The sequence below is a fragment of the Leptosomus discolor genome, chromosome 8 (genome assembly GCF_034619465.1).
Source record: "Leptosomus discolor isolate bLepDis1 chromosome 8, bLepDis1.hap2, whole genome shotgun sequence".
In the NCBI taxonomy this organism is placed as follows: domain Eukaryota; kingdom Metazoa; phylum Chordata; class Aves; order Leptosomiformes; family Leptosomidae; genus Leptosomus; species Leptosomus discolor.
In genome coordinates this window covers 16,975,356-17,002,226 of record NC_141398.1, presented here as the reverse complement: position 1 = coordinate 17,002,226, position 26,871 = coordinate 16,975,356, and the positions used below count along the sequence as shown (strand labels likewise).

Genomic DNA, 26,871 nt, shown 5'->3' with positions numbered 1-26,871 from the left:
GCCAGTTTCCTGCTTAAATAAAATCCTGTTTGTCTATGAAATAGGAATATACATATCATGAGCAAAATCACGAAGCCTGAAGAAGAAATTGTGCAAATAAATTGTGCTGAGCTATACGAGTAAAAACTTTGGCATAGGCAGAAGTATTTTGAAGTATTCACACATGGAAAAAAAGGTGTATAAACTGTGCTTGAATATTTTAAAAAGAAAAGAGAGAGAAAGGGAGAGAGAGATTCTCAGTGTTTGGCGTAACATAAGTATATTGTCTTCACCTAGCTGCATTATCATTCTTAATCATTTGGCTATTTTTTAAGAACTATTTAGAAAAAATGACAACATTTATATCTAAAATATCACAAAATGCTAAGTCAAGCTGAATGTTATTTTGTTTTTATTTTAATGCAAATAATTATCATTTCACTTGTGCAGTCAAGTAGATCGTGTTCTGATTTTCCTAACTTATCCATCATACCAAGTAGTATTTTTCCTAGTTCCTTCTAACCCCCTTTTTGTTTATTAACAGTATCAGGTGATACTAGAAAGAGAACAGATTGTATGTTATTACAATTCTTTTTATATTTTACATGGCCTAAAGAGGAATTCCAAAATACCGATGTTCTTACCTATATGACAATGACAACACCTGATGGAGTATCAAAATTGTGTTTCTGAATCAATTGTTAGAGGTTTTCAAATGCTATATGCTTCTGAATTTCATCATCTACTGTACAGTAGTCTTCATTTATTTTAATATTTGCCTTTTACGAGTTAAGTTCTTAGTGATACTCTCGACAAAGGTTTATTTACTGTGCAGCATCACCTACCATTCCTTTGGTCATGTTTCAGTTATTTCAGTATTTATTTTTCTTTTTGAAACATTTTCCATGTTTACTATGGTATTTAAAATATTAGCAGTAATCTAAGATATAGTCTGTGCTGAACTGAAGATTCAACACTGATGACAGTATTTTTGTGAAAACACTCCTGTGTAGCTGAAGCCAGACCTCCTTATGCTATCTTGGCGTGGGCTTTTTTACTGAATGATATCCAAAAAAAATCAGGTATGACGACTAAGAACAATTAAAGCCAAACTAATGGATTGTTTTGTTGTTGGTTGTTGGGGTTTTTTTGCAAACACTTGCATGTCTGTGTGATGATGTATTTGCATTTTTGCTGCTAAATATCTATGTATACGCAAATGGAGGTGTGTGTGTAAAACAGCAACACAGCATGGACTTAGAAGACGCTGCCTTTAAGCTTGATGTCTGAACAAAAAGAACTTGGGAATACATAAATGAATAAACCTTAATGGTTTGAGCTATGAGCTTAGAAAGTGTCTGCAGCTATGCTTGACTGTTGTTTTTCCCATGAGGGCCTTAAAGGCATGATAGTGCTTTCCTTTAGCATTGTTCATTGTAGCAAGCAGCAATTCAACAACAAAACTTGGCAGTAATTCTTCTAAATTATCAGTAAGAAGTGCATGGAAGCTGACACCTTTCTCATCCAAAATGTACTAGACTCAAGAGGTACTAAACAAATAAGAAAAGAATCAAAGTTTGTCCAAACATTTTTCTAGGATGAGCCATACATATATGTGGTGCTAAAGCATCCTCAGCATTGATAGTGAGTTTCATGCTAAGCTCTAGTTGACTTATGTGGGAACAACTAATGGTTTTCTCGCGTTTTCAAGTGAGAAAATGACTTTTCTCACTTGAGAACCCAAGTCCATTTTAAGATTACTAAGTACAGATTTAGAAGAGAGAAATTTAACTTCTAGTTGTAAAAAATCTGTCTCTGAAGTATTTCACCCTTTGAACGTCTCTGAAGAAAAGAAAATATAAAATGCAGCCCAGGAGTCAGTATCCTTGACTTAGAGCCTTCTTTCTGAAGGAAACTGTATAACCAAAGTTTCTGAAATATCATTAGGGTAGATGTACAAGGAGGCATCCAGAATCTGGAGGGTTGTGCATAAGTGAAAGGCCACATGTACAGAATTTTTCTGCTCAAAAGTACTGTTCCTCAGAATAAGATTGGATTTTAATACCTGATTACAAAATAGATACTTAAGAAAATTGCCTGCGTGTTTTTTTGGGACTGGGAACATTTTTAGTCCACATATTAAAGGCTTTAAACAATTATAAATAACATTAATTAATGGCAAACAAAGTTTAGTTGGATTCAGATGTACAATACTGAAAAGAATCCAAAAGTCTTTTAAAGATACGTGCTAAGAGAAACCGTTTTTAATTTGTGTCCATCTTTTTCTCAAAAATTCATTCAAGGAACATGATTTCTACATTCAGGAAAAAATACCGTTTTTAATTAACTTCAGTGCTTGATGTTTGCATATCTGGGTTCAGACACAGATACAAGCACATGTGTGGTGAGGAGTATATGCGATAAACTTGGTTTCTCCCAGCAAACATGAATGGGTATGTTGGATGTCTGCTTATAGTTTTGCAAATGAATCAGGTCAGTAGAACCTTTACTAGTAGTAATAGCATACACAAGCAGCGCAGAGGGGATGAAAATCAAATTAAATTTATTACTATGGCAATCAAAGCATGTTTTCTTTTCAGAGGTACATAGTCCAGCTGTGGTGGTCTGATGCATGACACTGGGCATCTTTTGCTGGTGCTCCTCTGTGCTGCTGTGCTTAAACTATCATCATCCTCATTCTTCTGGGTCCTATAAGGAGGCGAAAAGTGTTTAACATGGCCAGTACATGTAAATTCAGTCAAAGTTCAATGAAATACTAAGCTGGTGCATCAATATCCTACTTTCTGTTCTTTGATGTTCTGTGTGATCTAATAACGAGTGGAGAAAAACTTGCTGGGAAGTCCTTCTCATTTCTTCCCTCTTCTCTCCCTAAAACTGCTAACAGAATTCAAAAATGGCCTAAATGTGTCTGCCATTTCAGACTTGAAGAAAGAAACCTTATCTTTTGAAAGGAGTCTCTTTTGTAGGATGTGTGCTTTGTTCTGAGGTTTTTTACTTCATTTACTGGCTGAAACAGTTTGTCTTGTTAAAAGAGCTATAGCTTCATCTTCCTGCAGAAAATAGAAATGAAAAGTTTCACTGGCAGTTTCTAAATTGTTTTTATTACTTTTAATTTTACACAGTGCTTTTAGAGAAAGTTGTGGTTCCTCTCAAACAAGAGTTGTAGACTTCGGTCCAGTAGTGTGTCCGTCCCTCTTTGAGTTAACAATGCTAAAACTCTTTATTTACTGAATCAAAAACTCTTAAAGGTATTGCAGTAAAAAGGAATATGCATTTCATATTATTAACATCTAAGTGTGTTGGTAAACAACATGTTCAAAGCAGCATGTCCTTAAAACTCACACAGCTTAGCAATAATCACTCAGATCTCTAACTCTTTAAGTGTATTTATGCAAGAACTTTCGACCTAAAACCAAGGACAGCATGAGTTTATCTAATATTTTTTTCCAAAGGGGTGCTGATTCCTTGTTTGTCAGAACGCTACATATTCAAATAAAATGATCCCCAGTTTTCAGCCACAGTGCCACTCTTCAGGAAGCACAAAGTCCTAATGCCTCTTGATCACTGTCAGTATCATCAGTCCTACCACATTCTTCACCATGAGAGACAACAGTGCAAATTTTATTCTGATACTTTTTTTTTTTTTTATGTTTCATGTTATTATGTATAATAGAAGAGTTCTGTTTAGTTGATTTTGTGGTTTATTAGTTTCTAGTCTTTGTAAGGACAATAAGCTTAAGAAACTGACCTTGAGCATAAAGTAGCATTTGTCCTACCCCTGAGATTTTGTGGCCAAGAGCCAGAGTTTGCATTTCTAGGGCATAAACATATTAAGATAGGTGAAATCACATTACTGGAATGAAAATGACAATACAACTCAAAAATTATTGTAAACACTTCCTTGGATGCCACGGGTTTTGTGCATACAAGATACAAGCAAAAATAGTTCTTTGTTTCTAACAATTTATATGTAGCTTATATACCTTATGCAGGGGAAGATAGAAGAACAGAAATTCTAGCTGAAGGGCCAAATACTGCCTTCATTTCCTCTAAAATATATTAAAACAATTTTATTTCTGTTTAAGAGGCAAAGTGACGCTTTGGAAAATGAATTTATTTCGTTTTATTGCAGTGTTTTGAAAGGTTTGTTATCTAGCTGCATATAACCTTAGCAGAATGAATAATGAACTCTGCCGTATTTGAAGTCTCGTCCTTCATGCTTTGCCTCACATACGATTCCCTTTTCTTATAGCTGTTTTATTCATCAGATTAGATATTGTCATCTTCACAACTCACACAACAGGAAATCGATAATTAATTACGGATACGTAAAGCAATGCCTCAGTGATTTCCTGAAACATCCCAGAGTTGCACTGTATAAAACAACCAGGGATAGTTACCTAGCTGTTTCTCACTTGGATAGATTTGACAAGCAATTAACATATCCCTTATCATGTCTCTTCTTCATAGCTAAAAGCAAGGGATGAGGTGTAAAACTTCAGTAGAAGATACGTGATTAGAAGATGATAATACTGCACAGGAAAAAAAAAAGCATTTGAAAAAGAGAAAACTGGCCAAGGCCATCTGTGGTGTTTTGGAAGAAAAAAAGTGGGTGATACTTTCAGAAGAATATAGTACCTTAGGCTCTGCGATGACAAGAGAAAAACAGGGAAAGAAAGTATTCCAAATGATTTTGGGGTGGAGTGCTGACAATAGGAGAATAATGGCTTTGCTTTCAGAAGCTGAGATGGAGGCTGGGAGGTGTGCATCTTGTTTTGAAAAGAATGAGTTTAACCACTGATTCTGAAAATGTCACTTTAAAGAGCCTACAGAAAACTTAATAATCCTCATCCAGTGCCAGACAGTTTTGCTGTCATTAATGACTGTCTGACTAGGAGCCCTTCTTTAAGCCTCATGCTGCCCTAAATACGTATTTCTCTTTCAGCTTCTTAAGCGATTGAACGTCTGCTGTGTCTGGGATGCAGAACCCATCACTTATAAGTAAAAGCCATTTGTACGTTGAAATTCAGAGTAAAAGGGAGAGAAATACTGAGGTCAAGCCCACTGTGTGTCATAAGAAAGGAGAGTGAAGCAGCGCGTGTGTGTATCGCACAGCTGTGCAGCCAGGCAGCCCCCCGGCATCAGCCACTGAGTCAGGGGGCCAAGAGCCCCAGGGAGAGGCAGCTGCTTCAGTGGCAGCTCTGCCACCCAGCTGGCTTGGTCCTTCCCTTCCCTGCCCAGCCGTCACTGCTCTTTGCCTTGGCTCAGGTGGTGGCACTGCTCCCGAGGTGCTCACAGCAGGGTCTCTATCCTCTCCCCTCGGTTATGTCTCTGCAATGGAGAAGTGAGTGGCCTTTCTCCCAGGCTTGCACAGTGGCAGGTGTTGTAGTCCCAACATGACCTGTAACCAGTAAGTAACTGGCATAGTCATCATCATCAGAAGGCATGGGAAGCAAACTGTATTTTCCTTTAACCACTTCAGCTGAGTGGTTGTACTGTGAGCAACTCCTTTACTTTTGTCCAAATTATAACTTTTTTTTTGTCCCGCAAATTTGAATAATTTCTCTGTTTTAAGTAATTTTTTGGTTTTCATAAGCTGTGAAAATAAGACTATATACATAAATACTGAAATCCTCAAATTAAGATGAGCTTCAATGATCCCTGTCTTCACTTTGTTGATTTTGAGGGCCTGGCTCATGACCCTTTGGGAGAGGGGAAACAGGACAATTGGAGTGAGCAGCCCTTTGTCTTTTGAAGCCACTGAAATTACTCTAGATTTCCACTGGCAGACTTAATGCAGAATTAGTTCAAAGGATTTAACCCAAACAGCAGCTGCTGATGTGTAAGCTGGGAAAACACCAGGACCTTCCAGGCTCAATCCGTACTCCTCTCTTCAACAACGTATCTTGAGTTACCACTTTGGAAGCAAAACACAAAATCCTAGGAGTAAAAAATGTCATTATACTGCTTATAATTGTTTGTCGCTTAGTTGATGGCAATAAAAAAACATCAGTGAAGCAGATTTATTCAGAATACTTCATAAAAGCAGATCAATGCCCAGGAATTCTCTGCTGGTTTTGCATTTTCCTGGAAACCACACAAGCAAATCCAGAAAGGGCAATCCTTTCAGGTATCAATTCCTGATGATAGGATATTGTACTGTAAATTAGAAAACAAAATAATGAAAGAACACCTTTATTTTTAAATTAGATAGAAAACTAGCTGGGTTTTTTTTCAATGGTGTTTCTAGAGTTGTTGAAGTTGCAAGAATTTAGTTGAAATCCGTCTTTCAAAGTAAACACACTTCAAATACGAAGTCAGGGTCTTTTTTTGAGAACAGCCGTCTTTCCAGCTCTCCTTCAGCAGCTGACACTTCCTTTTCAGCTACTTCAGTGGCATGCAGGGAGCAATCCTGCTAGCACACTCAGTATTCAGGTATATTGGTGGGGGGTGGTTAGCCTCTGCTGCCCTGGGGCTGGCAGAGGGAGAGAAGTCAGGCTCAGTATCTCTGTTGAGAAGCACTGGGAAACATATTTATTCTTCCTCTTGTATTAAAAGAAAATAATATTATCCCAGGTTGTAAAGCCTAGTAAGTGTGGTGGTGGGTGGACATTTAAACCACATTATTTCAGAAATCCCATTTAAGAGCTCCATGAGATACAAATGTGGATCACCCCAACCTTGTTACCATTTTAGATTTCTCATTGTAGTCAAGTCACGCACATAACTGTCATATGTCAATGTACGTAGATAATTTGGTCCAGTTCTAATTTCTGTTATGTCTTATTAGCATCGTGACAGCAAATTCCCAGTGAAGAATTGCCCAGACCTGTGTAAGTCTGATGAGCCTTGACTTAATTCACATCAGATTTATCTTTTACTCTAGACAGTGTCACACTGGTGCACACCAGTAAGGATGTTTCATTTAACCTGACAGCAGTGCTTCAGCTTGCGAAAGAAGCAACACCAGCAACTCGGAGCAGTGTCTGGCTGAGTTTCAAAGAGAGTTGCTGTATCACCTACTTCTAACACCATGGTGGGTCTAGTTACCGATTCCTGCAAGTAGTTGCCTATCAAAACTTCACATTTCTGCAGCTTATTACCATTACACAATCAGTTATTATGACAATTAATATTCTGGAACCAGTAAAATGCTGGCTTAAGATAAGGAAGTAGGATGACAAAGCAAGTCTGGTCCTGTATGCTTCAAGTCATTTGGAAAAATACCTATTAAATCAAGACTCAAGAGGATCGGGCCTGAAGCAAGAAGTACCATGATGGAGAGTTTGTAAACTTGGCAGGACACGGCATTCTCTGTACTTTCTGAGGTTTTAGCTGTTTCATTATTGGATTTGTTGCATCATTTTGGTTTCTTTTCCCTAGTGGGATTTCTACGCTTCCAAGAAGTTGCTCTCTTTCTTCCTGACATTGTTAAGACATCAGTGGCCAGGAGTCAGGACAGACCACACTCCTCAGCATTGAAAGATACTGATGTGCATGCAGTCACCATACAGTTTCTCTAAACCACTCAGTGCTTTTTAAGTCAGTGTCGTCTTAGCAGCTGATCAGCATAATCTGTCAGAGAGTAGAGCTTGTTTGTATTTTTGTTGCGTGGCTATAGGCACATGAGCTGATAACAGGGTTTCCTTCTGAGTGGGTGCCAGGAGGTCATCCAGGCTAGGCACTGCACCAAGGCTGGCGATGTTGGTGCTCCATCCCTGACTCTGCCACCCATTCCTTGGCCAACTCATTGTATCTAGTCCACTCTCTTCCCTCTCTCATCTGTGAATTCTTCATGCAGGAGCTGTGGTTCACTGTTGTGTCAGCATGGTGTCAGTTCCCATCAGGGCTTAATTTTATTCAGTCCTCATGGTGTTACAGTACTACAAGTGAGAAAATGGTGTGTCTGGTATCACCCACCTCTGCAAATCATCTTCTCAAGTCAAGAACTCTGCTACCGGAGAGTTCTGAAGACTTGAAAGTCTTACAAACACAATAGAAAACTGCTTTCTCTTTTTTCCTGCATTTTAAACACAAAAAGAATAGTATGGAAAACCCAGATTATATTTTCATAAGATACCTATGCAAAGGTGTTTGGCACAGTAAGTTTAGTCACCCTGACAAAATATTTTTTTCCTGTAGGCCTGAAGAAAATTACTTATTTTCAAAATGACATGAAGTTGAGCAGGGAGACAAAGGACCTGTTTCACTTCTTAAGCCCAGTGCAAGGTGATCAGTGAGACCACAATATCACTTTTGTTTTCTGCAGTGGTTATCCAACCCCCACCCCAAATCATTAGCTTTCCCAAGAACATATCAGAAGCACATCGCTGCCAATCAAGCATTAACATTTGGACTTTATGGAGTATAATTGAGGGAGAATACGTATATTCAGTATAGTCAAAATATAAAGAAATGCCCAGTAGAAGATAGCTTGGAAGAGACGATAAGGACATATAATGGTGTTTCTGTACTCTGGTTGTTCTGTGCCCTCCTGTAGTGTGCAGTTGCCACATATTAATTAATTGCTGCCAGTTAACAAATGCATCCATTCTGTAACAGAACTGCATTGAATTTCTTTCCAATTTGTCAGATCTTTTTGTCTTACTCTTCCTTTCCTAGATCATGTTTGTGGCTGGTAAATTGGTTTCTGAAATGCAGTCTCACATACTTTGCTTTTGAGTTAGCTTTTTTCTGTGCAGGACAGTGCTATATACTGTACCTTTAAGTACCCAAATCAATTTAATTAAATTTCATTACAGGCACTAGAGCTGAAACAAACTAATGAAAGCAGCCATCACGTCAGGTGGTATTTATCTCGGCATTAAATTGAAAATACTCCCTTTAGGCTCTTAAAAATTAGTTTCAATATTTAACGCTAATAGCTTTTGGAATTGTTGATGGGGATAGTTTTAATGAATTTATTATAAACTGTTTACCTTTCCAAGGAAAGAAGCTTGTTCCTTGTGGCAGAAGAGAGCTAAAGATAGATGACTTAAAAGTATTAGAGTTTTGAAATACTGTGAGGTCGGGGAGCTGCCCATACTGCTGTTGGAAAACACCGTGAAGGTTGTCATACAGTGACAGCAATATGCCTTGTTTAGTCAAAAGTGATGCCAAGTCACCACAATGCTTGTGTTAGAGTTTATTGTTTGCCTGGCTTGTTTTATACAGCTGATCGGGCTTGGAAACTTGAAAGTTTCTAATAATTTCCAGTTTGATTTAACAATAAGAAGTTAGGGCTTTACAGATGGTTTTGTTTGAATTCTCATTGATCCTCCGTCTAGGTTGGAGGATGCAGCTTGTGTAGAAGCTTTTTGTTGGAAATGAAAGATTGGATATAGAAAATTTTGGTTTAAGCAAGTGGTATGAAAGATTAACTATTTCTTTTTTCAAGTTACTCTTACTATTTTTTATTAATTAACTGGTTTTCCTCCTTATATTTTCTCATATGACTTGTCATGAAATATGAGATACAGTTCTGTGAAGCGTCCTAAACATGAGTAACCTTTGTGGACAAACGCTCACTATTGACTCTAGGGAAGGTAATGTCTCTACTGTGAAATCCATGGCCCAGACTTCACTCTTCTTTTTTTTTTTCCTTTGAAATTATAGCTGAGATACACACATGTTTATACAAACGTGTTATGTAAGGAGTACAGCCATTCAGAGTCTGTAGTTAGGTATCACCTCTGTCTATCCTAATTTACTTATAACATTTCCTTCTACATCAGGTGTATCTTCTTTGCTCCTGCTGTGTCACACACTTGCTGAGTTCTCTTTCCTGAAAGTTTAGTGGAAGGGGGATTTTCAAGCCATTTTCTCTTGCAGTTCTGAGAGCCAGGTGCCCATGGTTTCTGTGGAAGGAATAAACTCGGAGAGATGCCTTGGGCAAAGGCAGAGGACAGGAGGGGGTGGGATTCAGGTTGGATCTCTGGAGTAGCCTGAGGAAGGGGTGGGAGTATTCTTTACTATGCCAATGGAGAATTATTTTTTCTGTAAGCAAGAGGAAAATTCCAACTGGGTTTTGGTAATATTTTATTGTGTTTATTTTTACTCAACGTTTTGTTGCAAAAATTTTGTTTATTGCCCTGCCAGGTGCTTGACTCAATTTCCACTGAGCACAACAGAAAGTAGGCATTTTTAAAAGGCTTATGTCTTCAGTGTGAAAGTGGGAAAACTCTGGGGTACTGATTTAAGATTTAACATTAAGCAGTGATAAAGACAGTTAAAATCTGGCAATACTTTAAGATATTTGAAATACTATCATTTAATAAGAGTACCAGCAAAAGTCAATTTATTATCTCATGATACTTTCAAACTATTTTAATAGCCTTTTAAAAATGTAAAGTACATTATTTTGGATTATTCCATTATATTATGGTACAGGAACAAAACAGTAATTATTTAAACTTTCCCTTTTTTATTTCTGAACTAGCTGTTTCTAGTGTTTGTAGTACTTTGTTTCTTTTTCTTTTTTTTAAATACATCACCATTACCACAGCTTTAAATAGAAGGAATAGAATTTCTTTCTGTACATCTTGGAGAAAAATGCAATGAAGAAAATGCATTGCTTCTTTTTCTCTCACGTGTGAACAAATAGGCAGTTAATATAACAAGACTATAGATACCCAAATAGTTGCAATAATTTTTTATAATCCTGGAGCTTCCCCATCTACTTTCTCCAGAATTTCCTTATAAGATAGAAGTGATTTAAAGCAAAAACTGATTTTCACCGTGAAAAAAAGCAATGTTATGACTTGGAATATTTTCATAGCCAGAATGCCATTTGCAATGTGGAAATAGAGGCATGGAAAAATGCGGAACTATTAAACAAATAGCCTGAAAAGTTGTTCAGTGTTTTCATAGTTTTAGTCTTTCTGAAATGTGTTGTTTTATAAAACTTTCTGCATTTTAATTTTTCTAGTGGTGTGTCAGTACAGTCAGCACATCGTATCCTGCACCGCTAAGAGTATTTGCCACGCAGTGGCAAGAACAAGGTAGTAGGCTACTTGTGTATACGTAGTGAAAACACTGGAGGAAAATACTGTGTCCTTAAAAAGGAGAACTGTATGGCATTTTCACTGACTGCTGTTGCAATGTTTGACGTTGCAGGACGGATGGTCACAGTATCACTTTGTAGCCTCATCTTCAACAATAGAAAGGGATCGGCAAAGACCGTACTCCTCATCACGCACGCCCTCCATCTCTCCCGTGCGCATGTCTCCTAACAACCGCTCAGGTAAGACCAGGCTTTCAGGACTGAAGCAAAGACAGGTAATCCATCCCTGTCATTTTCCTTCTTCAAGCAACATCACCGGCATCTGGATTTGTTGTTAACAATGGTGGAAGGGCATGAAATATATTCTTTGCTCTTACCTGAATTATCTGTTCAAAACAGGGTTTGGGTTTTTTTATTAACATCTTAGAAGGTTTTACAGCAGAAAGAATTTTCCATAACTTTTTGTTATGAATTCTCATGCAGTATTTTCCAGTTGGGGTTACCTGACTAGATCTCAGGGCAGTGGTGTCCATTAGTAGCATCAGGAAATTCCGTTACTCACTTTGCTAGTCATGAAAATCGCTATGTTGTTTATGACCACCCTGTACGCTTAGCAGGAGTTGAAGGATTCACATTATTTTTTGTCAGCTTTTGTTCTATGTGTATGTGTATATAAGTGTGCATACACATGCATATGCAAGTTTCACAAAAGATTGACTACAGGTATTTATGTAACGTTGATGGCATATTTATGTCACCTATCATTAATTCTGTATGATCCATACAATGAATTTATGTAAGTATCTCAACTTATGCCGCTGCGTTAATTAATTTTTCTATTCAGAAATCCGGACATTTTCCACTCTGCGTATTCTAAGGTAGAACATACCTTTAGTTAGATAAAACCATGCCCAGTGAAAATCTTCTAAGATAAACAGAGTAAAACAGTCAGCCTTTCAATTACTTTTTACTACTTGTTCAATCAAATGCTGTCATTCCATAGGTATACCAAGAGTTTAGTATTAAAATTGGCCAAACGGATTATTGCACCATAGTTTTGTTTTTAGGAAATTTTTTTTTTTAATTTTGTAGAAGCTGCATCTTAGTCCTGCTAAGGAACCACTGAGAAAATTTGAAAATGTAGCCAGAAGTACCATGAGAGCTGCTATTCCGTTTTCAAAATCTGTCATTACACAAGTCCATAAAGGGCTCTTGTTCCTTTTTTTCTTCTCCAAAATCTCATTTTGCCTGTAAGCACAAGGCACTTGAAGTGTCTGGCCCTGAGATCTTAGTTCTGTCTCTTGCCAGAACTGTCTCGTCACTTCTGTTAATCTGTTGCTGAAAGAACATACTTAAAGAAATTTTGGATGAAATCTTACTGCCATCATCAGTTATGATAAGGCTGGCAAAGGACAAATGTAGTGGCTGTTTCTGAAGGAAGAGAAGCCCATCTAATTACAGACCAGTCAGCTCAACTTCATTCTAGAAAATTGCTGGAACAAATAATCATAATCTGAGCACCTCAAAAATAGTAGGAACATAAAATACTGCTTAACTCTAGGAGTATCTGTTTCTACATAGTAGTATAAGCTTCTGTCTGTCTGGTAGTATCTTTATCAAATCCAAACATTGGTTCAATATGATTTGTTCTTACAAAATCCACCTCAGTTTCTGCTATAACATAGTTCAAGCACTTTATGGAAGGAATCGTTAGTAAATGAAATCTACTGTAATCGGTAAGACTCTTTCACACAGGTGAAGGCAAGCTAGGGCAAGGTAGCAAACAGTCCAGAAAATGTCCTGTGTGGTAAATACAAAACTTGACTGAAAACCATTCACAAAGAATGGGTATTGCTTATTGCCAAAATGGAGGAATGCTTTGCTTGAAGGTTTGCCTTGGGCCCGATACTCTTCAGTGGTTTCATTAATATAGATAACAAACAAAGGATGTCTATTACCTTTGCGGGTGACATAAACCTGGGAGAAACTCGTGTATCTTGAAGGGCATTATTGGAATTCAGAGTGATCCTGAGAAATTGAAGATACTGTCCAAAGGGAAAAAAAGATCCAATCCTTTACAAATAAATTATAAGGAGAACATCTGGCTAGACAAAAGCGCTTTAGGAATTATTTCAGAATTTTTGTCAGTTCCACACATGAATTGGGAGATGGAGAAATCACGATCAGGATATGAGGACACACTGAATGGACTAACTCAATTTAGAGAGACGCAAGATGGGGCAGTGGGAAGAGCTACGCACCAAGCATTCAAGCACATAACAGCCAGCTGTTAAGAGAAACAGCATGAAGTTTCTCTGCTTTCATAGCAGACAAATGGAAATAATGAGCAGCAAGGAGTCTGGCTAGACATCAGGGAATATTTCCTAACAATAGGGACACAAAGCACTGGAACAGACTGCTTGGAGCAGTTATGTGATCTCTGTCATTAGATATCTTTAGTTTTAGATGAAAATGTGTCAAGAATTATTTTGGTATAGCATATCCTACCTTGGGGTGAAGAGTAGAAGTAAATGAACACACAATGTCCCATCTATCCCTAGGACTTGGTGATAAGATGCTTAAACTAGCATAGAGAGCTCTGTCTCCTCTGTGTCATTTAAGAATAAGAGCAGAAAACCTTGATACCACTTTTCAGTCTAGTGTCAACCAATGATGTTACGTCTGCTTCCAGTAAAAGACTGAAAGAGGACATTCTGGATTTTAACGTTTGCCAGAAAGCAGTTCTCACATGGGAGGAGAGAGCTAATTCCCACAGGGAACAGAGAGAGGTGGTTTTGTCTTTATCAGTCAATTTCGTTCAAAACACCAGAGTGCTTAAAAGCATTACCAGAGTATGTGAAACAAAATGCATCCCTGTCTTAGCAACTTTTTCAAGGTTTGCATTCTGGTTTGTTCCCTGTTAGACTCAAGTTGCCATTAGCTGATTTGGTAATTTAATGTCGTGTTTCTTTGTATCTGCTGGATTATCAGCTTTAGAATTACATCACTATTGACAAGCAATGTAAAAGCAATCCCCAATTCTCATGGCTTCATAAGAAAAACCATCTGTCCCACACTGCTCTGTAAATTCAGAGTCCAGGGCCATCAGAACCGATCTAAGCAGAATTCAACATCACTTGTGCTTCCCTGCTCCTTAGTAAGTACAAGTGGTTTCCTACTCCTTAACTAAAAAATGTAACATAGTTTAGAGATGCTGAAAGGTATAACTCATGAATGAGCTTGTCTTCTTTCTTTTGAAGCAAGAACACTATTACTGCTTCTAAGGTTCTTTTGACGTATCAAATATCTGGGTGGAGGCAGGGAAGGGTGTGGAAGTAAGCACCACACTGTAGTTACTTTTGTACCACTGTGCCTTCACAAGGCTCTGGGGTGTTCTGCCACTCAACCTTGTACTCCCTCCCCTACCCTCCACAACAGGGAAAGTGCGTTGTATCTACCACACCTAAATATATTGAAGTCGGTTTACTTGAAAGTCATTATTTTTTCCTCTGCTTTTCTTCTTTTCCTAAGCATCACAAGCTCTAAGTCTTCATGATCAGTGCCAGTGATCACCTTCACATTCACCAGTGTGTGAGAATCAAACACAAACCAAATTCTCTTCCTAGTCACCTCATACTTCCCTCCTTGTAGCCATGCCATGAGTATAGGTGATGAAGGATTTAGTGTTAATAACACCTTAAAGTAGCAGTTGTTGTTTTAATGGCAGTTGTTCATACATAGTACTTAAAGACAGAGAAATTATTTGAGTCACCTTTAAGTATTAGGCATTCCATGCTATATGTTTTCTATGGAAAACATCTTTCTTTTCTTCCCATCTCCGTTAGAATCATTTAATTTGTTTTGTTTGTTTTCAACAGAGCAGGGAAGAAACCATTTTAGAAGGGGGTTTTCCACACAGTTGAAAGTTAACGGTCTTTTCAAAAGAAATAAATAAACCATTTCGAGAAACAGCATGGAAGTGCCTATACCAGAAAGCTTTGACAAGTTAAAGAAATTGAAAAGCTAAAGGGGAAAAAGAATGTATTCTTGTACTTTTTTTTCGTAAAGATCCACTTAGACATTGGCTGTAAGTGAAAAAAGTAAAACATTCAGAAGGAAAATTATGTTTGGAGTTGATTGTCCCATGAATACATTTGTTCTGTGCTTGAAATAACAGCACCTTTTCTTTTCCTCCATAGTGTGGTAGTGTTTCTTCAAACAGATTAGTGTTAGTAGCTTACAAATGTAAACTTTACTAAAATGTTTACTCTAAACACTGCATTCAGTCATATGTGTCAAGAAAAAAATAAATCCGTTTTTGTGATCTAGCAAGTGCCCCAGCCTCACCTCGGGAAATGATCAGCCTAAAAGAAAGAAAAACAGACTATGAATCAACTGGAACAAACGCCACTTACCATGGAAATAAGGGAGAACACACTTCTAGGAAAGACACCATGACAGGTGAGATTATGCTTGCATAGCATCTATAAAATTCAGCTGTGAGAGACCACTGATTTTGTAGGCTTGGCTCGGTTTACTGTATGATAGAAAAGAGTCAGCCTGCTTTGATTGATTCCAAAGTTTTAGCCACCTTGAGAAATATAACTGAAGAAACATTTGATCTTAATGAATACTATGCTATGTGAAAGTGATTCGTGACAACAATGTTTCTTCACAGAAGAAAGGCTTTAAAACCAATTTTACATTTCTTTTTAATTTTACATTTGTTTTCATTTCAGAAGGAACTTGATAGATCACTTTGAATTAACTAGCGTTGTTTCTGCAAGCATGACCATGGTTGAGCATGTCCAAAGATCCCTAACATCTGTCTTTTGCAGGGAATGGCTTTCTAGGACTGGTTAGCTAATTTTGCACACCAGTCATTCCTAGGAAATTTGGTAGCTGTTTGTGAAGTCAATCTGTGTCACTTTGTCAGCTGGCCTGATTTAAATGCAACAGTTTTCCTTGTGTATGTTATGGCATCTATTGCAGATTTCACTGAAGGTCCCTCTCCCCTGGCAAGCTCATTAACCTGTTAGTATTTCAGTAATTATAAAATTGTGAGTACTTTGCCCAGTTCTGAACCTCTTTGTTAATTCTCTTGCAAAAGACATGTTGGTCTCCATCGCTGCTGCACAGGCTTATATAACCTATCTTGAACATTTTGTTACATTTATGTAGTACCAAGCATCATGGTGTCCTCTTCTCCAAATGCTAACCTTAGAGCCAGCAAAAAATCACAGTGAGGAGTCACTCTGCACCTTCTGAATGCCTGTTACCTTCTCCCATGTCCTCTGTAGAGGTCTTGCTCAGAGGATGCCAGAATGGGTTGTCTTTGTGTTCTTCAGCTCACTGGGGACACCAGGAGGATGCTGACTCAGCATCAAGCCATCCATAGTAGCTTTCAAGACCCTATTCAGGATATGATGCTACTCATACTGCATCTACTGTTATACTATTGTGTAATCAAATTCTAAAGGCCAGCCTTTGAATTTGTGTGAAAATACAATACAGAACATTAATTAGCATGAAAGTGAAAATCTGAAGAGGAGGAATGACAGTCAAGAGCGTTTGGAAACTACAGAAATGAAGAATGCTCTGAACGACATCTGCAGGGTACTACGTGAGATCGCAGGAGATTCAGTCAAGGTACTGCATTTTATGTGTCTGTGATATTTTGAGTGTTTCATAGTCCCTGCCCAAGGTAGTTCTCTAAAACACTTCAGTGGTCCTTACTTGTGTGATTGTGAAGGATGGGACTGTGGTTTTTTCGGCACTTTGTCAAGGATCCATGAAGAGGCAATCTCAGGAGTAAGAGCGGCAGGCCGAAAAGGCAGAAACATTAGTATTTTGTTCTAGGTATATCTGCAAATTTAGACTACCTGATTATATCAGAAAGTTCACGAAAAAAAAAGTGTTTGCTTGTGAAAATCTATATTTCCTTGCAGCTAGTCTTGTCTCTCTCCATATGTTAAAAAAATGTTTTCTTTTTCCCCAGCCCTTTTCATTTTGTCTTTTACTGTAGTGCTTTTCTTCTCCCATTCCTGTTTACTTTGTTTCTTCACTGTTTCAAAGTAATTTTCAGAGTGTGAGGATTGTACTTCCCCAGCAACCTTTGCTCCACTTTGCTTTTTTGCATTGTGTTTTCCTTTAATATCTGCTTGTATTTTGTCTTTGTATTTTTGTTCTTACTGATCATTTGGGTGGGCTTTTAGTAAGGAAAATTAAACTTTCAGCATCATGCTCAGCTATCGACTATTTTTGCAGCTACTGAGCTCAGTGAGAAAAATCAAAGCCAAAATCAAAATGAAAAGTGTAATAATAATTCACAGTCTTACATGACCGTTGTACAAATGAATATGGAATTAACAAATCACTTTCTCTCTCTTTCAGATCACCAAATCTCTGCTTATTTGGTCTAAGCTCAAATGAAGCACCATTTTAAGAACAAAAGAAAATGACAGAAGGAGTCTGGCTTGTCAACATTCAACATGAAATTTGTGTAACATATGTGTAGCTCATTAAATAATAAATAATTCATTAAAGAACAATATTAACTCAGTATTTGTGATTTTAATTGTGAGACATTTTGTCTTAACTTGGATGGTCTAGCATAAGTTCATGAAGCAAGTTCATTGCAGTGCCAGTGTTTCATTTTGTGCATCAGGCAATGCATTGCAGCTAATACATCCACAGAGCCTATGGGACTTAGGTAAATGTTTTTTTCAGGTTCCACCTGGTATATACATATTTTGAGCTGCTCTTGTATTTTGTGCCAAGCTGATGTATTACACAAAGCTTTCTTTGATTTACAGATTTACACAGAATGTAGAGCCACAGCTGTAGTCTCCATTTATCCATGACTGTCTCCGTGCTCTTCTCCAAAGCCTTTTTCAGTTCATAGTTCAAAAATTTTATAACCTCTTGGCTGGGACTGAAATGAAGTTTTTTTGATGGATTTTCGAAGTAGAAGTGTTGGCTTCTTGCCATTGTGGTTAGTTGTCAGGAAACCTCTGGGAAAAATGGGAGAATCTATGAAGTAAACAGTTTGGCTGAAGATGATAACTTACATTTATTTCACAAGGACAGCTAAAAAATAGAGGAACAATATCGAAGTTCTCATTGCCCTCTTCCCTTCACAGGTTTACGGTGCCTTGTTTATTTACTATCCATCTTCTCTTCTCTGTAGAAAATAATAACCAATAATAAAATTTTATCACCTAAAGTATATTTTTAAGACAAAATCTATTACATTCCTTTTAAAAAAACGAGGAGCTGTAAGTGCATGTGATAACGTTATTTATGCTATGGTGTTTTCCTTCAGAACAGGGAAGATAAGGTTACTGTATACAATCATGGGACTCCTACTCTGAAGTTTCTTCTACTTTGTTAGTTCCCTCACTGAACTAATATGTGCATCACAGTCTGCACCCTGTATCTTCACTTCCACCGGCAGAAATACCTTCTGATTAATTTATTTTCTTTTGGTTGTCAAGAATCAATCATCTGTACTTTTGTTGTTTAAAGTTACTTGCAAGCCTCTGCACATTCAGAACACAACCAACCACCATCATCTGTTATAGTAGCTACAGATGCTCGGGCTACTTGAACTTATTATTACTTTAAGAAACTGTAATACACTGTAATCTTGTCTCATGCCCTTACTCCATCGTTCACTGTGCAGGAATGTGGCAATAGTAGTGACAAGCAATGATCTCTGTTAGCTGAGATTCATGAGGCACAGAAGCATTTTCCTTTACTGTTATGAACTAAATTTTAGGAAATGGAGTCCTGCTGCTTATAGTAGAAAAAAAAAGGTTATGCAATAGCAGATGAGGATGACTACCTGTCCAGCTGAGCTTTCCTTTCTTACTGTCAGTCTGTGTTTCTGAAGGCAAAAGGCTAATGCCTTGTTATTTCAGAGTATTTGTAAAGTGTTCAGAATAAGTACTTGTAAGAACAGAAAGATGAGTGTTAAAACAATTAGTCAAGTGACTGAGATATATGGGGATGGCTTCAGTCAGGGATCTCTTTGTCACCTAAGCCACTGAGTGACATAGTTTTCAAAGCTGTTGTCAGCTTTGCAGAAGACTGCGGTGGAGAGCTGTATCATTGGGGTTTTTTAACCAATATCACCTTGAAAACTGGACAGGGGGAAAAAAAAGAAGGTATTTCTTTCTATAATGTTCTTTATGCAATGCAACCACAGAGTACTGCAAGTTGATCATAGTACTTGTTTTAGAAGCTTCCCAATTTTGTCTAGTAGAAAGTACCTCTTCAGTATAGATGCTGCATAAAATACACACACACACATGCACGCACACTCATCACTCCTCAAATCATTTCATCTGCAGCTACAGTTCTCACATCTCTGTAAGGAAGTGTGGCTGCTGGAAAATCTCCCATCTCTTACTCCTTGAACCCCTTTCCCTTCCCCTACCATGTTTTAAAAAAGAAATTATTTCATTAACCTCTCTTTTTTTGGATAATTTTACTGTGATGGCACGTAGGCAATATTAACAGCAAAAAGCAGATACTAACCACACAATATCTGTCCATTCATCTAGCTCATGCTCTCCCTTCTTTCTTTTGTATTTGCCCTCTGCTTTTGGACAGCAAGAGTCAACTGCTCACTGAAGCATGGCAGAGCGGGAATGGAGTTCCCAGGGATGCCGCCTGCGTGTTCAGAAGCAGGTACTGGAGCGGGGCTGCATGCGTTGCTAGCAGCTACATTGCTTGACTTACATTTCCTCCAGAGACAGAATTATCTCGGCCTCCCAGCTAGACTAAGCCAAGTTTTCTTGTTCTTGAATTCTTGGCATTCATTTCCAAGCATTTGATGTGTCATTATTTTTATTACATTAAGAAAAGAAGAATACACTTTTTTCACGTTTTAAACTTGTGAATTGGTATCCACGTCACTGCAGTGAAATCAGCAACGCAGACCTTGCAGCTATTTCCACAAGCTGATACTATCCATTTTCCATTGTAGAATATGTGATCTGGGAGACTGTAAGTCTTCAATCTGGCATGTGACAATTCTGAGCACATCAGTGCAAATGTCACAGTAGTGCATCAGACAGCTACGCACCAACTCTGGACTATTTCTGGTTTTATAACAGTGATGGCTGTTAGTGGCACATATGCACCATATGCCTTCTTACATAGCTGTAAAAAGATGGAAAGGTCATGACCCTCCTTAAAGTCTCTCTGATTTCCTGCAGGAACAACATACAAATTAGCATGTGTCCAGTTTGCTATTTTTCATCAGATTCTTCATAAAACCTTCAGATGTTGCACCTTATACCAGTCTTTCATTCTTGACATCAAACAACCATGAACAGTGTTGTCCTGTCTGGAATGAATATGTTCAGTCATGCCTGACTAAAAACTTGCATGCGTGAAACTTCAACCCCGCTTATCTTGCCATTTATGTACATGAAAACAAAATGGTTACAAGTTCTTCCTCTGTTTATGAGAGTCCAACACACTGAATGTAACTTTCATTTTCACAAATGGCTTCCTGAAACACTGAGTATCTTTAGATCTTGAGAAGAGGAATTTGTTTAACCCAACTTCTTCTAGTGCTTTGTGGGGCAAGCAAAAAACCTCTAGAAAAACAGCATAAAAAAAGACAGTTTCAAGGAAGAATCTGGCAGCTGTACTACTGAGAGTCATGCTGTCATGAGATGCACCATAAATAGCAGTGCTGGTGCGGACTCCTTTAATACCAAAGACTGTCATCAGGAGGGAGATTTTCAAGCACTAAAGCAGAGGATGCAGCTGGAATATAAAAACCACTGAAGTGACAGTTAAGTCTCACACATCACTCAAGTTAGATGATAAAATGCAGCCAGAACAGAGAACCTCTGCAGATCGATCCTTCAGCACTAACATCTGTGACCAAAGACAAACTACTCAAGCAGTCGTCATTTCTATCTGTTACCACCTATTAGCACACAGGTGGAATTAAGAGTACCTACCACCGGAAAAGACCAACCGGCATCTGTTATTAGAGTTCATATTCTTCCCGCCTTCATCCTGCTGCACTCCTTGGTGACCTCCAGAGCTCTTCTCCATTTCCTACACAGGACTATGCACTAGTTCCATAACTGTATCTAACTCTTCAAGAAACAAGTTTTTTCACCCCTATTAGTTACTGGTTATGAAGTGAAAAAAATCTCTATTTTCAACTGTTAGGGCTCATCACCCCACCATATAAGCTCTGTCTTTATCTTGTTTCGAGAACATACTGGAGGTCTTTAAGAACACCGTCTGACATCTGTGAAGCAGCAACATGGAGCAGTGCACCAAACTCTGACAAAAATTATACCCTCAGCATGGAACCCGGGGCAGATGTGAAGATCCGAACTGGCAAATTACAGTCAGCTTTGACTGAAGACCATGCCATTCCTTTCTCCAGAGAGGATGCAGTGGCGGGAGGAAAGACAGAGACAGTTATACGTGCTGGGGTCCATGCTAGCAGGTTGCCAAAGGAAGAAAGAATGGTTACTTCTTCAGTAACTGGTTCTTCTTAGTGATGTGACTAGCATGGATCCCATACACAGCTTTCAACTCTGATGCTCAGTCCTCGCGCTCAAAGGTTTTGAGTTGTGAAGGTATTAAAAGCAACTCTGGGTGCCTCAGGTTCTATACCATTTAACAGAGACTTGAGAGAAGTCACATCAGCAACATGTTTCAGTTCCACTGATGGAATGATCAGTGAAGTCAGCTTTGCAGGGAAAATCCCTAGCACTTTATGTGTTTTTTGGGGGGCAAAGTGGGAAATAAATTTTTGCAAAACTGTATGATGTTATCCCTGTCTTTGGAATTACTTCTGATTTCAAACTCATAGCTCAGTTCTGTCCGTGCGTTTTAGTAGTAGGACATCTGAGAAGAAAGTGACAACGGTTAATGGATTTGAGACTATCTTGGCCAGACCTCTTCAGTATAACTATATATACCTTTTTTGCATAACTCATTTTTCAGTTGCATTTAATCACTTTTTCCGTGAACGATTTCACGATATAGCAAAAGCACTGTAGGGTAAATAATCCATGTTATCCAACTGGAGTGAAAGGACTGAAATGTTTCTTAATCTCAATATTTACAACTGTTAGATGTTTAGTGTACATGTGATATAAAATCCCATACATAACCTGAAATATATTAATGAATGTAGCTGTATATGCAGTTATTTTCTTGAGTTATATGTGAAGTGCAGAAAATTGATATGAACATGGCATAGTGCCTGTTACCATTAGTAAGTATATACCATGTACATGCATGTACACCAAAGCAGAGATTCTGACTGTTTAGTGCAAGGAAAAGAAAATAGAAGGCTGCAGATGCTTTTAAAGATATTCATGAGTGGGAAACAAGGCATTATATAATATATTTAATGAAGCCTTAAGAATTCACTTTGAAGACAAAGAGATATGTTTGGTAAACCTGCTTTTTCCTTCGTTTTTTCTCTCTCCAGCTCAGAACACTGGAATCTCAACTTTGTACAGGAATTCATATGGTGCACCTGCTGAAGATATCAAACATAACCAGGTAAGTACAGAGACTAAGATGTTACTGTTCTAAATGGCAAAAGACCAGTGTAACATCTTATATGGAAATGAAGAAAAATATCACAAAGATTGATAAAACTAGATTAGAGGAGCTGAGTCACCTGCTTGTGCAAATGCTAGCAATTCCACTGACTTCAAGCAAGTTATGTTCTTTATGCTAATGGATAATTTCAGCCCAAGTTTAAAAAATATCCAACATCTTATGACGGCATATATGCAAAAATTATCTAAGGTGTTTAATCCTGTAAGTCATAATGAAATCAAGAGGGGCTTGGGATCTGAATGCCTTTAAAGTCCTGGATATGTGCGACACAGGCTGCAAAAGCCAAGCTGACATTAGTGGGCACTTCTGTTGGCTCTAGTATCTCGTGATGTCCCATGTCAGTGAATTTGGTCTGGCAACATCTTGTTACTTGAGTACAGCCATCATAAAATTCAACACTACTGCTGACGCCCCATGGCTCACATGCCACGGCATCCTAGCAAATACTCGGGCATTGAACAGGCCTGGAGAAAGAACCCCCTGTTTCCTCTTGCAGGGGCATGCGCAGTCTACTTACATGTAGCTAAAGCCCTTGGGTTTGCCATTTAGCATGGCTGCAACAAGGCTGTTTGTTTGTTCTTTAATGTATGCATCAGGGCATGGGCAAGACAAAAACTGGCATTTCATCAGCAGGGACACTTTCCCATATATATACATCCAAGCCATTCCTTCTGGAGCTGTGGGACTCTTTTAAAATGTCCTGTTCCTGAAAACCGGAAAGTAATAAGTGCATCAGGATGAGGTGGGCATTAAAAAGTGTAATTGGCAGCATGGGTGCCAAGCTAATGCACTCATGGAAGAAAGGGCTGTAGCAGGATTGCCATGTATGGCATTCATATGGCAGATATTTCCAGTACAGGATTTCCTCAGTTCCTAAGAAACAGACATTTTTCTGCAGCCATAGACTTTTGTTTCATCATTATGTGTAATGCTGCTTTATCCTTAATTACCACATCTTCTTAATATTTTCACAACTTTCCTATGTAATATGCAAAAGTTACAGTATTTTTCAGCTAGAAAAATGAGGCCAAAAAAATTTAAGGAAAGCACTAAAAATTATTACTAGTATCAAGAAAGGTAAATGAATATTCAGTAAAATAGATAGAAAATATTTTTCTCTGAAAATTTTTACTAGATTACATGAAATTTCAATTTAAGGAACTAATACTTCAATTTTAATCCACCAACTTAAGGTGAAGAGAGTTTCTGATATTCTGTGCCCCCATTTCTCTTTATAGTTTTTTAAATAGACAGCATTCCCTGTGGTGCACTATATTAATTCTTTGTGTGAGCCAGTTCAGTGCATGAAGATATTTCTGCTTTTATTGCATTTAAAGAGATGAAGCCCTTATAATTAATACAGTATTTAGAGAAAATAAAGGTATGAGGTGCTGTAACTAAGGTGTGAGGTGCTGTAGCAGGTGCACTCTAGCTGCACTCAAGAGTCAACTAATTTGATTTTGGGGGTGAGAGTTTAAGCCAAAAAAAAAAAAAATCCACCTTTTCCCACTTGATTTCTCAAAGAAATACCAGGTTTATGATTGACAAATCAGAAAAAATGTTTTTAGTTAGAAAGAACCCAGAAATACTACTTCAGTCCCCTATTTTCTAATCAAAAATTGACCATCTCTGTTCGGCATATAAGTAGATTGCTTTCTATAGAATTTTTCTCCTGTGTCCAAAATCGAACACCTGTGTTTGAATATGTGAAATGAAATGAGGGGCTGAAGGTCCTGCACACCTTGATAGCAGTACTAGAAACAGAAGCTAGAGTAGTTGTGCTCCCTTGTGCAGTGCTAGATTGTTAAAGGCAGTGGACGCAGACAGCCTTTTGCACTCTACGCCTACAGTCCAATACAGACATGCTCTGAAGGAGTATCACAGAGTTTGGGACATAGCAGTGCAACTGTTCCTCTCTTGAAGGAGCATTACTAACTCTTGCAGACTCAGCAGGATCTGCAAAGTCTTCTGACACCCGTGTCTGAGCATTAATATTCCCAGGGATGACCACTTGAGGATCGGAAAACTATAGCATTTTGTAGTCACAAAGTCTGTCCAGACCTACAGAGGCGGCATAGAGTAAAAGGTAGTGTTCCACTAAGATACTTAGCATGTGCTTATAAATTTCAGCTTTTAAGTCCCAACTATAAAAACAGAGACTCGCTAGGGCTATCTGAAAAAAACTTTATGGCAAACTTAGGCTAGAGGACTGCCTCAGATTTTTTTTTCTGCCTATCTAATATTTCATCTTCAAGGCAGCTTACTGGAATGTAGCAACAACACAAGATTGACAACATGAGTGTTGAGAAGGTGGTAAGAAGATGGTTCTGCTTAACAGTAGCAGAAGAACACATTTCAGGGCACTTAGTTTGCATTTTCTCATGTCAGTGCCCTGAAGACTAGAAATGGTTCTTAAGGCTATGGTGTCACCCTAAATCTCACATGTGGCAAAGGCAGCTGCAGAATGTTTAGTGTCTTTGGAGTGTATATCGCTTCCATTCCAGTTCTTCAAGGCTGAGATTTGGCCCCCAATGTTTGCATTATATAGCTGCAAAATAGTCAGAAAGTTATACACAGATTATAGCTAGGAAAATAAGTGTAAACTACCCTGCTTGAACTACTTTTGAAGTAAACCAGCATCTTTAGCAGCAATAATATTAAATAATAAATATCTTTAATAACAAATAAATAAATGTAAAGAAATATAATGACAAGGCAGGGCTGTGGAATTAATTCACTACCAAGCAATACCTTGAGCAGATGTCAATGCACAGCTTTGTATTTCAACATGATAGAAATAAGTGAGATTTACTTCTTCCATCCTGCATCCTGTTGCCCACAGTAAGTTGCATCTGACAGGCTGTGGGTATTACTATCTTTCAGGTTTCAACACAGCCAGTTCCACAGGAGCCCAGCAGAAAAGATTATGAACCATATCAGCCGTTTCAGAATTCAACAAGAAACTATGATGAGTCCTTCTTTGAGGACCAAGTGCATCATCGTCCACCTGCAAGCGAATACAACATGCACCTGGGACTAAAGTCAACTGGCAACTACGTCGACTTCTATTCAGCTGCTCGTCCCTATAGTGAACTTAACTATGAAACAAGCCACTATCCAGCCTCTCCCGACTCCTGGGTTTGAGACTTGGGCAGATACAAAAGCTCCAGGAACTGTGCATGTGCATGCATACCACAAGACATTTTTTTTCCTGCAAATTTAGTTTGTTAAAGCCTGTTCCATAGGAAGGCCCAGATAACCAGTATGGAAAAAACTAAAGAGATTTTTTTAGAAGGCTAAAAGATACGAAAGCTAAACCTGGGAGTAATTAGAAAGAAATATATATATACATATATATATTTTACAGTGTGGGGCAACTTTACCGTTGGCCTGTAGAGTCTAAAGTTCGGTGTTGTATATTGAATGTGGCTGAAGGAAGGAGGGAGAACATGACAGTGGATGTGGGTCAAGAGTTAAGCACAAGTAACTGAGCAGCGTACATACTTTATGGGGAACAGCTTCTCACACTTTGTTTAATATCCTCATTCATTGTGAATCTAGGCTTCAAGTTGCATTTGGGGTTTCCTCTGTACAGCAAGATGTTTCTTGCCTTTTGTTAATGCATTGTTGTAAAGTATTTGATGTACATTACAGATAAAAAAAAAACCAAGTGCATTGTGTATATTACACCAATGCCACAGTGTTTCTTCATCTATGGTTCTAAATATTGCTTCAATTTCAAATTTTGGAAGATGTATGAATTTCCAGTTTTTTGTTTTCTTTTCCCCGGTGCGTTTTAACAAAAAAAAAAATTCAAAAAAAATTCAAAAAAAAAAAAACCAAAAAGGAATATTTAGCAGTATTGTTTGTTCTGATATGTGAATTTGTTTGTGGCAACTAAAAAAAAAAAAGGCATTCAGCAGTTTCTGACAATTAACATTCATCATTCCACACTCCTTGTCAACGAAGTGCTTTTTCACTGCCTAAAATTTTAGATGTAGATATTTGAAATAGATTTTTTTCATTTATACCAGTTTTCTTTATGATGATACAGTGTTAAAAGAAAATAAATTACAATTGATCTGTCATCCATATTTGCTAAGAATGTCTATTTCCAAGAACCTACCATACAAATACACATTCTTACTTGTGTGTGTCCATGTATGCATAGTATTCTGTGTGCGTGTGTGTGTTTGAGTGTGTGCATTTGTGTGGCGTAAGACTTCTTTTCATCCAATGTTTTCCTTGTT

At 38.0% G+C, this 26,871-nt stretch overlaps 1 protein-coding gene across 2 annotated transcripts in view; it reads left to right on the top strand.

Annotated features, from left to right (window-relative positions):
• Positions 1-25,765, top strand: part of CTNND2 (catenin delta 2) — a 538,559-nt gene extending 512,794 nt beyond the window's left edge. For both annotated transcript variants that reach the window (XM_086469516.1, XM_086469517.1), the window contains 4 exons: positions 11,116-11,242; positions 15,332-15,463; positions 22,485-22,558; positions 25,505-25,765. In XM_086469516.1, coding sequence (XP_086325642.1) covers positions 11,116-11,242; positions 15,332-15,463; positions 22,485-22,558; positions 25,505-25,765 — 594 coding nt within the window. The remainder of the gene's footprint in view (positions 1-11,115; positions 11,243-15,331; positions 15,464-22,484; positions 22,559-25,504) is intronic.
• Positions 25,766-26,871: the final 1,106 nt, after the last annotated feature.